At 57.5% G+C, this 12,901-nt stretch overlaps 1 protein-coding gene across 2 annotated transcripts in view; it reads left to right on the top strand.

Annotated features, from left to right (window-relative positions):
• ACOT7 (acyl-CoA thioesterase 7) overlaps positions 1–12,901 on the top strand; it is a 92,481-nt gene that overhangs the window by 22,867 nt on the left and 56,713 nt on the right. For both annotated transcript variants that reach the window (XM_068537703.1, XM_068537705.1), the window contains exons 3-5: positions 2,622–2,778; positions 6,720–6,811; positions 12,051–12,165. In XM_068537703.1, coding sequence (XP_068393804.1) covers positions 2,622–2,778; positions 6,720–6,811; positions 12,051–12,165 — 364 coding nt within the window. The remainder of the gene's footprint in view (positions 1–2,621; positions 2,779–6,719; positions 6,812–12,050; positions 12,166–12,901) is intronic.

The raw sequence follows: 12,901 nt of genomic DNA, 5'->3' as shown, positions 1-12,901 counted from the left end.
AAGCTATCAGAGGACCCCCGTGTGTCTGAGGCTCTCCGGGGAAGGGGTGAAGATGGAGGTCCCCAGGCGTCCCTCCAAAGAGGCAGGTTCTGCGGGTTTGGGGCGGGTCAGGGAATTTGCATGTTTGCCAGGTGTCAGGTGAGTTCTCGCGCAGGTGGGAGAGCTGTGCGTTGGTGCCACAGGTGGTGGCAGGTGGCCGGTGGAAAGGGTGCAGACATGCCAGAGCTTGAACTGACTGTCACCTACAAGCTTAATATCTCCAAGCCCTGCAGAAGGGGTGCTGTGAGGCCCAGCTGGAAAGGTGAAGCCCAGCGCTGACACGGCGCCGACAGGCCCTCAAGAGTGGGCCCATCTCCTGCTCCCTGCTCCCCACCCAGCCCAGGGGTACCCATGCTGTCCAGTGTCCTAAGAACCCTGATCGGTTTCTGGTAGAAAGTCAAAACAGTGCCAGGTGCTGTGTTTGGCAGTGAAAATCCACGGTCCTGTGGCTCGGACGTAAGATTGTCTTTTGTGTCACTCGGTCAGCAGGGGTGAAAAGGAAGCTGATTCCATAATATATGAAGAATTCATACAACTCAACAACAAAAAACAGGCACCCCGATTAAAAAACGGGCAGAGGAACTGCATAGACGTTTTTCCAAAGAAGATATACTGATGGCCAACAGGCACATGAAAAGATGCTCAACATCACTAATCTTCAGGGAAATGCAGATCAGTACCACAATGCGATTTCCCCTCACACCTGCCAGAATGGCTGTTACCAAAAAGACAACAGATAACCAGTGTTGGTGAAGATGTGGAGAAAAAGGGGTCCTCATGCGCTGTTGGTGGGAATGTAAACTGGTGCGGCCACTGTGGAGAACAGCCTGGAGGTTTCTCAAAAGCTAAAAATAGAGTTGCCATATGATCCAGCTATTCCACTTCTGAGTATGTATCCAAAGAAAATGAAAACACTGATTCGAAGTGGTATCTGCACCCCTGTGTTCATGGCAGCATTATTTACAGCAGCCAAGACGTGGAACAACCTAAGGGTCCACTGATGGATGAATGGATAAGTAAATTATGGTATACACACAAACACACAATGGAACGTCACTCAGAGGTAAAAAAGAAAAAAGATGAAATCTTGCCATTTGTCACAACATGGGTGGTCCTTGAGGGAATTATGCTAAGTGAAATAAGTCAGATGGAGAAAAACAAATACCTGATGATTTTGTTCATAGATAGAATATAAAAGACAAAAAATAAACGAACAAACCAAAAACGCATAGATAGAACAAGGCAGTGGTTAGCAGAGGGGAAGGGGTGGGGTGGGGGAGTGGCCCAGGGGCAAAATGGGTAAAGGAATCGACTGTCTGGTGACGGATGGAAACGATACTTTCGGTGGTGAGCACGCTGTAGGGTATACAGTAGAAATATAACGTTGTTACACAGGAAACTTACACAATGATATAAACCAATGTTACCTCGATAAAAACTAAATGTAAAAAAAAAAGCTGATTTTCAGTGCTGGTGCGGGAGTGCTGGGGCCACGTCAAGCACTCTGCCCTGCTGAGAAGCACTTTGGGAACACACACCGAAATGTTTGTCCCTTCCGCCCAGGAAACAATCCCCAATACTGAAAATGACTTAACTAAAAGGACCCTAATCACAGGGTTATTTATAATGAGACGGCTGAGGATTGATACAAATCTAACAACAGAAGAATATTTTATTTGGCCCTTAAGAAATATCTTTGCGATGGGGTATCGTGAAGTGGCAGTCGTAGAAAGTGTCAAGAAAAGAAGTGAGGAAGTAAGTCCCTCACATTCATAGAATGTGAGCTCCCAAGTGGATCCAGCTGGACCCCACGCGCACGTGCTGACTGGCTGCGTCCATCCAGTTACCGAGGGGTCCTGGGTGGCCGGGGACATATACCCTTTTGTTCCTTTTGAATTTTGAGTCATGAGAATGGGTTGCCTATTTGAAGGATAAATAACATTTAAAAAGAAGAACTGTGATTGCTAAGAGCTTGTCATAACACGGGCAGGTTATTTTTCCTCCTGTTGAGTGAAAAAAGCAGATTGTGAAAGTGTATATTTAGTGCTTGCACAACTACGTAAGACTATATATGACAACTATACATGACTGTAAGTGACAACTATCTATGACTAAAACTGCAAAACAAGGAGCCAGACAGCCAAACAAATGAACCAGTAAAACCCCTGTTCTTGGGGCAAAAAGCCTGGAAAGAAAGATTCCCAAAATAGAAACCATGGTTATCTCTGGATGGGAGGAGTGATTTTCCCTCCTCTGCCTCCTTTTCTGTACGTCCCAAATTTTCCATAATAAGTATGTATGCCTTTTTTCACGTTTCATTATACAAGTAATACGTATCTTTTGTAGAAAAGTCAGAAAAAAGAAACAGGCCGCTCGGAACCCCACCACTCAGAATCGCCTGTATCAACTGCTTTGCCGTGTTGCCCTCGGGCAGTGCTTCATCTCCTGGTTTTGCATGTAGGAGTGTGTGGTGGCAATAACTTGCGTTACTTTAGCAGTGGGGAAAAAACCAAGGGCCGTTTTGGGGGAGCGTGTCCAGGGTGGGGCCTCGTGGGAGGCTGACCCGCCTCTGGTCTTTGCAGGAGTGCTGTGTGGCCGCCCTGGCCCAGGTGGAGCGCACGGACTTCCTGTCGCCCATGTGCATCGGCGAGGTGGCCCATGTCAGCGCGGAGATCACCTACACCTCCAAGCATTCGGTGGAGGTCCAGGTCCACGTGATGTCCGAAAACATCCTCACAGGTAACTTCCTCTTGCTGAGCCTGCGTGCGGGGTTGGGAACAACGGTGACAGTAGCAATAAGGCAGCAGCCCACGTCCATTGAGGGCTGACTGCCCCTGGATGGTCCTAACACTGTCTATGGGTGACCTCCCTGCATTTCCACCTCCACCTGTGAGCAGGGACTTCTGCCGTCCTCGCTTTGTTTGCAGACGGGGAAACGGGGGCGCAGACGAGTTAGGCAACGAGCCCAGGGTACGGCCCCCCTGCCTTCCTGGGGAGGAAGGGGCCTGGCGGCCAGCTGGTCTGGGCAGAAGGGTGGGAGCGGGCTGGGAGGGCACATGCCGCCCTCCGGCCCCCCTGCCGTCTCCCTAGCCCGCGCCTTGCCCTTCCCTGCGCGGTGGAGCTGCTGCCCCTTGGAAGACGCTGCCCTGGCTTCTGCTCTGCTCCCCTGGGCCCCGCAGGCCTAGGCTGGCGCTCCCTGGGCAAACCTTTGACTCTGCTTTGATCTGAATATTCTCTTTCTCGGAGTGGTAGCCATGGAAACCCCTTCTCACCCTCCCACTGGGCACTGCAGGGGAGTGTGGCTTCACTTCACAGTCGCTGCTTTTTATAACGAAGATGCTGATGAGGCAGGCAGGCCCCTTGGGCCCCCGCACTGCCCGCTGCCTCGTCCCAGGCCACCCGCTGTCTCACCCAGAGGAGAGTCCGTGCTCGTTCTAGAGGGAGGAGCTGCGTGGGTCCTGTGCCTCCTCCCGATGCCCTCTCCTCGGCCGTGGCTGCCTGCAGAGCTCTGTGCTCAGAGATCTTTGAGGGGCTCCAGCCTTCTCCCCGACACGGGCCAGGAGCTCAGTTATTCATCTGGAGCATTGCGGTGACCGCAGCAGGCCCAGCCACTGCACAGTGAACGATTTAGCCCAGCCACGGCCTGGGGCGGGGGGTGGGTGGGGAGCGGTCAGCGGGCTTGTGCCCCATGTCCTGCGTCTGTGGCCTGAGCCCGGTATTTGGCAGGCAGCTCTGGCATCGAAGGGACCTTGGATGCTGGTCTCGGGCTGTGGCACAGAAAGGGGTCCTCTGGCCCTGACTTCCCACATTGGGGCTGGCAGCCCACTGGGAGGAGGCCCAGTGAGGGGCGGGCCCCTCGGGCCCCTCCCCCTCATCCCCCCTCCACGTGACCCAGCCCTGCTCTCCTGGGCTGTGCTGGGGGTTGAGCCTCCCTGCTCCTGACACAAGAGGGGAAATGGCCGTGCTCTCCCGTTGGCTCATGACAGCCGCAGACTCAGTCACTGATGAGTGAATGAATGAAGGAGTGGATGAGTCAGGAAGATTTGGGCCTCTGCGCTGAGGGGAAGCGGGCAGGGGGCCTTGTCTACAAGGACGTGCTCCAGCCCACTTTCTGCGGGATCCCCCCTCTGGGGGCAGGAGCGGGCAGGAGGCAGGCAGTGCTTGCCCAGAGCTGTGGTGGCGAGATGAGAGCCCCCGCCCCGCAGTCAGGATGCTCTCCACCCGCCAGTGTCCCCAGCCGCCCTGACCCTGAAGGATGGACACGCAGAGCCTCAGCTGCCCCGAGAAGGGGAGAAGTGACCGTGAGGGGCACAGCCTCCCAGGACAGCGGGCCGGGCGTTGTGCATGTGAGAGGGACCGAGCTCAGAGGAGGAGGGGACCGGCCAGCACTGCCCAGCCTTTCGAGACGGGGGAGGCCCGAGGCCCCGGGAAGACCCCAGGGCCGGATCACAGGATGGGGACAGCGAGACCTGGAGCCCTGGGGCTGTGCCTTCTCTACACGTCTCAGTCACCTTGCCCGCCTTGCCCTGGAGCCCCTGCTGAAGGGCTGGGCGCCCCTTCCCTTACTCTCACATCCGGGTGCCCCTCTCTGGGTCTCAGCACCGTGCCTGTGCATCTCTCAAACTCTCTCCGTCTTTCCATGTTTGGATCTGTGTGAGTCTCTTTTACTCTCGGACCCCGTGTCTCGAGGCCTTCCTGTCTTGATGCATCTCTGCCCGTGTGTCCACGAGGATGGGAGCCCTACGAGGGCAGGCCATGTGGCCGCCTGGTCCGGGGCAGTCCCAGCGCCCGGGGCAGGGCCGCCCAGCAGGTGCTCTGTGAACACCGGCCGGGTGGGCGGGTGGACTCGGACAGGTGGGGAGACCGGGCTGGGCGGACAAACAGGCAACCAGGCTGAACCCTGAAGCTGTTCGTGTGCCGTCTCCGTGTTTCAAGACCCCAGAGGGCAGGGCCCCCGTTCTGTGCATCCCCCTCGCTCGGGGCCTTGCCGCCTGTCGTGAGGCAGCCGGGCGAGCATGCGCCCAGGCAGACAACCAGCAAACCTTTGCTCATTCATCTCCGGCAACTGTCAAAATATTAAGCTAACTGGGACGTGATTGCTGCGAATCACTCCAGAAAATAGCTGGGAGCTCTCAAGATTTCAGAATAGATGTTTTTAGCGCTGCACTTGTCTTTTGATGGTTTTATTAAATGATAAAGTACAATTAGCGTGTTTTGCCTCATTTGCTCCACGGTGTTCATTTGGGTCTGGAGGAGGGTCACTTGGGGTTTCCGTGGAAACCAGCTTGTCAGGCTGGCTCTAGCTGAGTCAAACAGGAAGTCTTTATTCCCCAAAGCAGGTTGTCAGATTCAGTCTCGGTCAAAGCGCAGTGAAGACATTTTTCCGTGTTATTTGCCTGTGGTCCTGGTGGTGCCCTGGAGCCCGGGCGGAGCGGCGGACATCCTGGCATGAGGAGCAGGCCTGGGCGCCGGGGGCCTCACCCTCTTTCTAATTGACCCGCCAGGGCTTGGCTTGGTCCTTGGGGCTACGTTTAAGGGGAGGAAACTGAAGCCCCAGGTTCGCCTTGGGAAGGCAGGTCACAAGGAACTGGTAGGAAGTGAGTTACTGAGGGGGACTTTACGGCAAGCCCCCCACCACCCCGGGCTGCTCCTTGCTTCTCCACTTCCTCTCTCCATCCTGCAGTTCTCCTGTTCTCCGCTACATTGGGAATCGTCCATGTCGAAGAGGCAACTTTTAAAAGGCATCCTTGCAAACACTTCTCTGAAATTACTGGGACCTGGGAGGTCCGGGTCTGTACTCAGAATGGCGTCAAATTGCTGTGTGAGAGCCTAGGCAATCCCCTTGACCTCTCTGGGCTTCAAGCTCCTCCTGTACAAGTGAAGGGTGTGGACCAAGTGATCTCCAGGCTCTTTTGGCCCACGGTTTTCAGCCCAGACAGGCCTCCCGCCCTGACGGCACCACTCTGCCCTGAGGCTGGGCTCAGCGCCCCAGAGAAGGTTCTGTTTCCTGTCCTTCAGCCCAGAGCAGAAGCCAGCAGCCCACCGCCCTCTCTCAGCCCCCACATGGAAGCTTCTGCATTGGAGCGCTGAGTCACCAGCAGCAGAAGTGTCTGGTGTGGCGCCTCCCACCTGGAAGGAGGTGGCCCTGGGGAAGGGGGGGGGGCCGCGGGGGGCGGGAGCTGTGATGAGCCGACCCCAGGCTGTGCTCTGGGCTGTGGCCCCGCTGCCCGGGTGGGCTCTGCCTCCACCACCCCTCCGCCTCAGGCCCACGAGCTGCTTCCTGTCCCGCCGGAGCTCCTCTTGGTGGGCAGTCTGCCCCTCCCCACAGCCCTTCCCTCCCTCTCGCTCTGGAGGCTCCCGGGAGGGCTTCCTGGAGTCGGTGCCCTCCAGATGCGGGCCTTCCGAGTTAGAAAGGGCTAGAAAGCCGACAGGCCCAGGCCCCCCAGGCTTAGACCGCGTGACCTGCAGTCTTTCCAGCAGCCTCAGGGTGGGGCAGCATGCTGGCGTTGGGGGTCCGCAGGCTGGGGGCCACGCCTCTCCCCGGTCTGTGCCCACACGTGCACCTCGCGGCTGAAGAAGGCCTTGGGGGTGGGGGCCAGAGGTGGCATCGGCCCTGCCTGCCCTGTGCCCGGCGCCCTGCCGGCTCCCAGCCATCACTCACGTGTTTGTCTTCTCTGAAGGTACCAAAAAGCTGACCAATAAGGCCACCCTGTGGTACGTGCCCCTGTCGCTGAAGAACGTGGACAAGGTCCTGGAGGTGCCTCCGGTGGTGGTAAGGAGGCCCCTCCCACTTCTCCCGGGTGGGCGGCAGGGGCCCGGGTCCTAGGAGAGCAGCACCGGGCGGGGCTGGGCCGCAGTAGGAGGCGCCATGGGAAGGGGCGTCCCTCCTGGGAGGATCCTTCATGCTGGGAATGCCAGTGGGGGCTGGCCTGGGCCCCGAAGACACCCCTCCCGGAGGAGCCTGGCCGGAGGGAAGGCGGGTGACGGGGCTGTGCCGGGCGTCCAGTCCTGGGGGCACAGGCTGGGACGTCTCTGCTTCAGCCCCGCTCTCTCCCCCTGCCGCGTCCGCTTCCTGCCTTGGTTTCTCTCATCTTGGTTTTGCTGTGGACAGAGGCATCTCTGGGTGAGGAGACTTGGCCACGTTCACTCCCGGGGGCCCTGCTGCAGGCAGGCTCGGGGGGCAGGCGTTTGGAGGGGGCACATTGGGCTGATAGAGGGATTTAGCGCCTTCCCTAACGGCACCCCACTCCTCCTCGTGTGGCTCCCCCGGCCCTGGATGTCCCGAGGACACGCCTGAGCGGCTCTCCCCGGAGGCCTGGTGCTCTGCTCCAACCCCTGTGAGGGAGGGCCGTTCTCAGAGGGCCGGGGCCTGGCTTAGCAGTGTCTGCCCTCAGGGAGCATTTTTCTGTGGTCGAGATGTCTGTAGAAGAAACTTTTAAGAATAATAAAACTGGGAACCAGACAGGAACTGGATAGAGCAGTAAAAGGTCCCCAGCCTTTTTGGCACCAGGGACCATTTTCGTGGTAGACAGTTTTTCCGTGGAAGGGGGGATGGATGGATGGCTCAGGCGGTAACGTGAGCGACGGGGAGCGGCTGATGAAGCTTCACTCGCTCACCCGCCGCTCACCTCCTGCTGCGCGGCCTGGCTCCTAACAGGGGGGTGGGGACCCCTGGTATAGAGCACACGGAGGAACGGTCCCTGTCCCCTCCCCCCCCCCCCACTGCAAGCCCTCCCCACCCCGTCTCCCCCCTGCGCACCTTCCTGTGGGCCTGGGTCACTTGGGGCGATGGGGGGCTTGCTCCTTGAGCTGCTGCAGATGTCAGCCCGGGGGCGTTCCCTGCCCTCTCCCTGTGCCAGCTCACGTCTGACCTGGGACCCTGCCTGGGCCTCCGTGGACGCGGTCAAGGCTCCGGTGGGGCGTCTCCTGGGGGGCGACCAGCTGCTGGGCTCCAGCTGCCGTTTAGTCTAGACTTTAAAAAAGAATCTTGGTAGCAGGAGCTCTCTCCATGCGGAACAGGAAGTGTGCTTAGACCTTGGTCTGCACTGGGTTGGTGGTGCAGGGTTTGGTACCCTGAGGGCAGGGCGGTAGTGCCAGGGGCACCAGGCCAGCATCGGTGCCACCTGTCCCTCCACATGTGAGGAGAGAGGGGCGCTCAGGGCCAGGGTGTGAGCCAGATGGTTCCCACGCTTCCCACCTGTTTGAGCTTCCTGGGGCTGCTGTGACACAGTCTGGGGAGCTTAAACAACCGAGTTCATTCTCTCCCAGTTCTGAGGCCAGAAGTACAAAATCAAGGCATGGGCAGGGCTGGGCTCCCACTGGAGGCTCTGGGGGGGATCCTTCCTGCCTCTTCCAGCTCCTGGGGGCTGCAGGCATTCCTTGGCTTGTGGCTGCATCACTTCAACCTCTGCTTCTGTTGTCATCTGGCTGTCTTCCCGTGTGTGTGTGTGTGTGTGCGCGTGCGCACGTGTCTTAACTAATTACACCTGCACAGACGCTAGTTCTCAGAAAGGTCACATGCACAGGTCCACGTGGACAGGAATTTTGACAGGACGCTGTTCAACCCAGAACACTGGCCTTCCGTCCAGCCCACCTCTCTCTGTCTTTCTCTCTCTCTCTCTCTCCAGCTCTCTCTCCGTCTCTGTCTCTCTGTGTTCCCCCCCACCCCGCCCCCATTCTTCCTGGAGCTGCTCTCCTCTCTGCTGCTGGCAAGATGGAAATTGCATCATTTTCAAGCAGCACTAACTGAGGGGTTATCAAACCCAAGAAGCAGGCGTGAGTCTGAGGTGCAGTGACGGTTCCCTTTAGAGATTACAAGCGTCCTAACCCCCGCTTTCATCTTTCCCACTAAGCACTTGGTGTTAAATTATCCACATCACACGTAAATACTCAGGCACATTATTTAACTGATTTAATTTTCAGACGCTACACAGTTTAGAAATCTCTAGCAGGCCATATCTTTGGCTTCAGCACCACATGGTGGATCTTAAGGGGTTGCTTCTGAAGGAAGATTCCTGGGCCAAACACATTAGCTTTTGTTTCCTTCTGGCTCCTCAGGGGCCCGTGTGCTGAGAGCCGGTGGGTTTTTAGCCGGTGGTGGGGAGTGAGGACGGGGGGTGGGGGGGGGGTGGGCAGCGTCAGTCTCCGCTGTCCCTGCAGGGACAGGACAGCTCTCTGCATCACCCCTCTCATCCCCTGCCCTCCCTCCCACCTCCTGGCGGAGACCCCGGTAGCTTTCCCATTCCCTTTGTTTAGCCAAGTTTGGTAAGACATAAATATCCACTCTGCCCGTGTTAGAGGGGAGTGTTGGAAACGTCCCACCGGGTGCAGAGAGAGCTCCAGAGGGGAGAAGCCACACGGCTCCCAGCTGCAGCCATTGCTAATGTTTATTTGTGCTTTCTTCCCCCCATACATGCTAGGCCCACGTATAAGCCTTCAGTTGATTTGAACTGTTTTTGTTTCATCATTTCATTTGAAATGTTTCATTCTGCTCTTTTCATTGGCACGGCCCAGCTGAGTCCTCACGCGATGGTCCTGGAAAGCTCAGGTCTGGCTCTCATGGGCATTTACGCTCAGGTGCTGGTAGCTTGACCATCAGACTTCCTTATGTCCTGCCAGCATCCTCCTGCCGACCCTTCACAGGTAGCGGTCATTTATTAAGAACACATACGTCTCTCTGTCTACGTGTGTATCTTACACACATCTCACACATGCACATATATTACCCACAGGTTGATCATACGTATATCTCACACGTACACGTACATGGATATCTCACACACAGAACACGCATCACACACACACACATACACACCCGCTGTCACACGTACATGCGCGTGTGTGGACCGACCACATGTGTGCGTCTCCCTGGGGGAAGCCCACCTCCCCCCCTGCAGTGTCACTCAGTGAGGACTTTGTCACTTTGCTCCACCTCTTCCCCCAGGGAACAGCGACCTCAGTGGCCCAGTGATGGAAAAAGAGACCCCTGCGGTGGCTGGGGACAGCTGTGGCCCCCGAGAGGCTGGGGGCCATTGGAGAGTGGACGCTGGTTTTTATCGGTGTCTAAACATGAGCTTGGGTTAAAAGGCTCGCACTGACTGTCGCCTTGGACGTTTGAGCTGAGCTGCCTCCTGCTTCAAAACAGCTGAGTCTGATGAGTCCTCGGGGGTGAGAGTTGGGTGCCAGCCCATCATCAGGACGTTCTCGTGATGTTGCCCCCAGATGTAAAGCCAGCAGGAGGCGTTTGTTTGTGAACAGGCTGCGTTTTCTTGGTCCTCGTCGCCCGTGTCAGGACCGGGGCCCCCGTCGGTCCCCGTGTCACTGCAGAGGTCTGAGGCGTGTGCTGGACGTGAGGATTTATTAGACTGGGGAGCTGGGCTCATTTTTTAAAAAATCTCTTAAAGAGGCATTTCTTGAGGACACGTAAGACATCCTTGAGTTTTACTAGAAAGGCACAGCACAAACTCTACTCTTAGAGGCATTGCTCTGCGTGCTGGGACGTGGGGGAACCATCTGTTTATGGAGGAAGAGGCTAATTGTCCACGGCGACTTGAATCCTCACCATGCTCTGTTTCTTTTGAACAAACCACTCAGCTCCTTTCACAGCCTCCTTTAGAGACGGGGGTCGCAAGCCCAAGATAATGGTAATTAAGCCACGGAATGTGTTCAGACCTGGGCGGTTTTGGAGCAGAGCCACGAGCAGGAAAAGCAAGATGTTTAAAAGCGGCTTTTGGAAGAAGGTCTGAAATTGCAAGGGGCAGAGAGGAGCACACGGGGCCCTGAGCCTGGCGGCTATTCCGCAGGCTCAGCGGGAGATGCAGGTAGAGTGGATGGAAGGGCAGCAGTCAGAGCCCAGCAGAAGGAGAGCGGCCAGGCAGGGGTCAGCAGGGAGGGTGAGGCCGGTCAGGGGGCCTGTGGACCCCGGGCCTGTCTGATGGATCCCAGGGTAGGGGGTGTTCCCTACACTGGACCCCAGGACGGTGGGCACCAGAGGGCCCAACGTTCTCCATCATGCCAAGCTTGATTGTCACCTTTATTTTTAACTTCTTGGGTCAGAACCCCCGTGATCCATCAGGAAAGCTTCAGGGGGGCTGTTTTAGCTTTGGCGGGTGTCGGCTGGCCAGGAGTCAGCAGAGTGAGGCTGCCCAGTGTCAGGGGCACACAGGGACCTGTTCCCTTCTCTCCCTGTTTGTGGGAGAGGGGGTGCAGCCTTCCTGGGGCTCCCTGACTCTGTAGTTCTATGTCCAGGAAAGAATCCCAGGAAGGAATGGGGTAGGTATAACATGGTAAGTGGCTGAGATTGTCGGTATGATTTTTTTTTAATATACATTTATTTATGTATTTATTTTTGGCTGCATTGGGTCTTCGCTTCTGCGCACGGGCTTTCTCTAGTTGCGGCGAGCGGGGGCTACTCTTTGTTGCAGCGCGCAGGCTTCTCATTGCGGTGGTTTCTCTCGTTGCGGAGCACGGGCTCTAGACGCGTGGGCTTCAGTAGTTGCAGCGTGCAGGCTCAGTAGTTGTGGCGCACGGGCTTAGTTGCTCTGCGGCATGTGGGATCTTCCCGGACCAGGGTTCGAACCTGTGTCTCCTGCATTGGCAGGCGGATTCTTAACCACTGAGCCACCAGGGAAGTCCCTGATACTGTTTTAATGGTGAAAAATTGGGAGCAAACTAAAGGCCCAGATATGATGGATCCATCACATAAATTATGGTAGGAGGATACAGTGAGAGGAGGAAATACCATGACTTTGAACTTCACATGCAGCATGGCAGAACCTTTTATTTATACACGGGCGTGAAAATAATTCTAGGGAGGACGTAACGCAAACATTTGACCCAGGCACTCTTGCAGGGGGAAGAATTCATGATATTTTCCCCTTCTCTGTGTTTTCGTTATTTATATTAAACATATACTATCAGAGAAAGAATAGATAGTTCCAGTCACAGAAAGGCAGCGCACACAGGAGCCGAGCCTGGGGGCGGGACCTGACCCTCTCCCGTGCCCCCCGCAGTACTCCCGGCAGGAGCAGGAGGAGGAGGGCCGCAAGCGCTACGAGGCCCAGAAGCTGGAGCGCATGGAGACCACGTGGCGGAACGGGGACATCGTCCAGCCCGTCCTGAACCCAGGTAGGGGCTGGGGAGTGGGCTGGGGCCGAGGCAGCGCGGCCACTTCACCAGCGTCCTCTTCCTGGGCCGGTGCGTCCCCTGGCGCTGTCTCCCGGGACAGGCCCTGGGGTCCCGGGGGCGCCGTCCCCTTGGCCCTGCACCTTGCAAGCCCCTTCCCAGTCGCACAGCCGACCACGGGGATGGGGGGACAACCCCGCAGGCCTCGGTGCGTCTGCTCCCGTAGAGCGCTGACCTGGAGGCCCCCGTGGGGAGAGGCCCCGCTGCCCAGGCAGAGGGACGCACGCCCGGCCACGGAGAATTTGTCCCCCAAGTTCGCCCGAGAGTGTGTTCTGGACGGGGTTTCCAGCTCATGAAAGAGACAAAATGGCAGCAGCGTTTCCCACATGGTTGTTCCCCGCCCGCCGCCCGGACGCGGCCTCACGTTAGACGGACTCTGAGCGCCCGGCTGGCCACGGGGGCCCGAGGGCTCTGCCGGGCCCGGCTCCTCGCGGGGCTGCTCCCTTCCAGCCTTCATCCTTGTGCCTGTAAGTCCGGGCTGCCGGCTTTAACAAGACGCGCCTCCACAGTCCAAACAGGTGAGGCAGGGCTGCCGAGTCCCTGACAGTTCAGGGCGGGGCCTGGGGGCCTCGGGGCTGGTGACGCACATCACGCTCCTGTGCGCGTGCGCACGCCGTGAGCACGGCTCACCGTGTGGAGAGCGGGCTGCGTGCCCGCAGCCTCTCCGGTTGATGCGTGT

The sequence above is a fragment of the Eschrichtius robustus genome, chromosome 3 (genome assembly GCF_028021215.1).
Source record: "Eschrichtius robustus isolate mEscRob2 chromosome 3, mEscRob2.pri, whole genome shotgun sequence".
Lineage (NCBI taxonomy): Eukaryota > Metazoa > Chordata > Mammalia > Artiodactyla > Eschrichtiidae > Eschrichtius > Eschrichtius robustus.
This window is presented reverse-complemented; position numbering and strand designations above follow the sequence as displayed.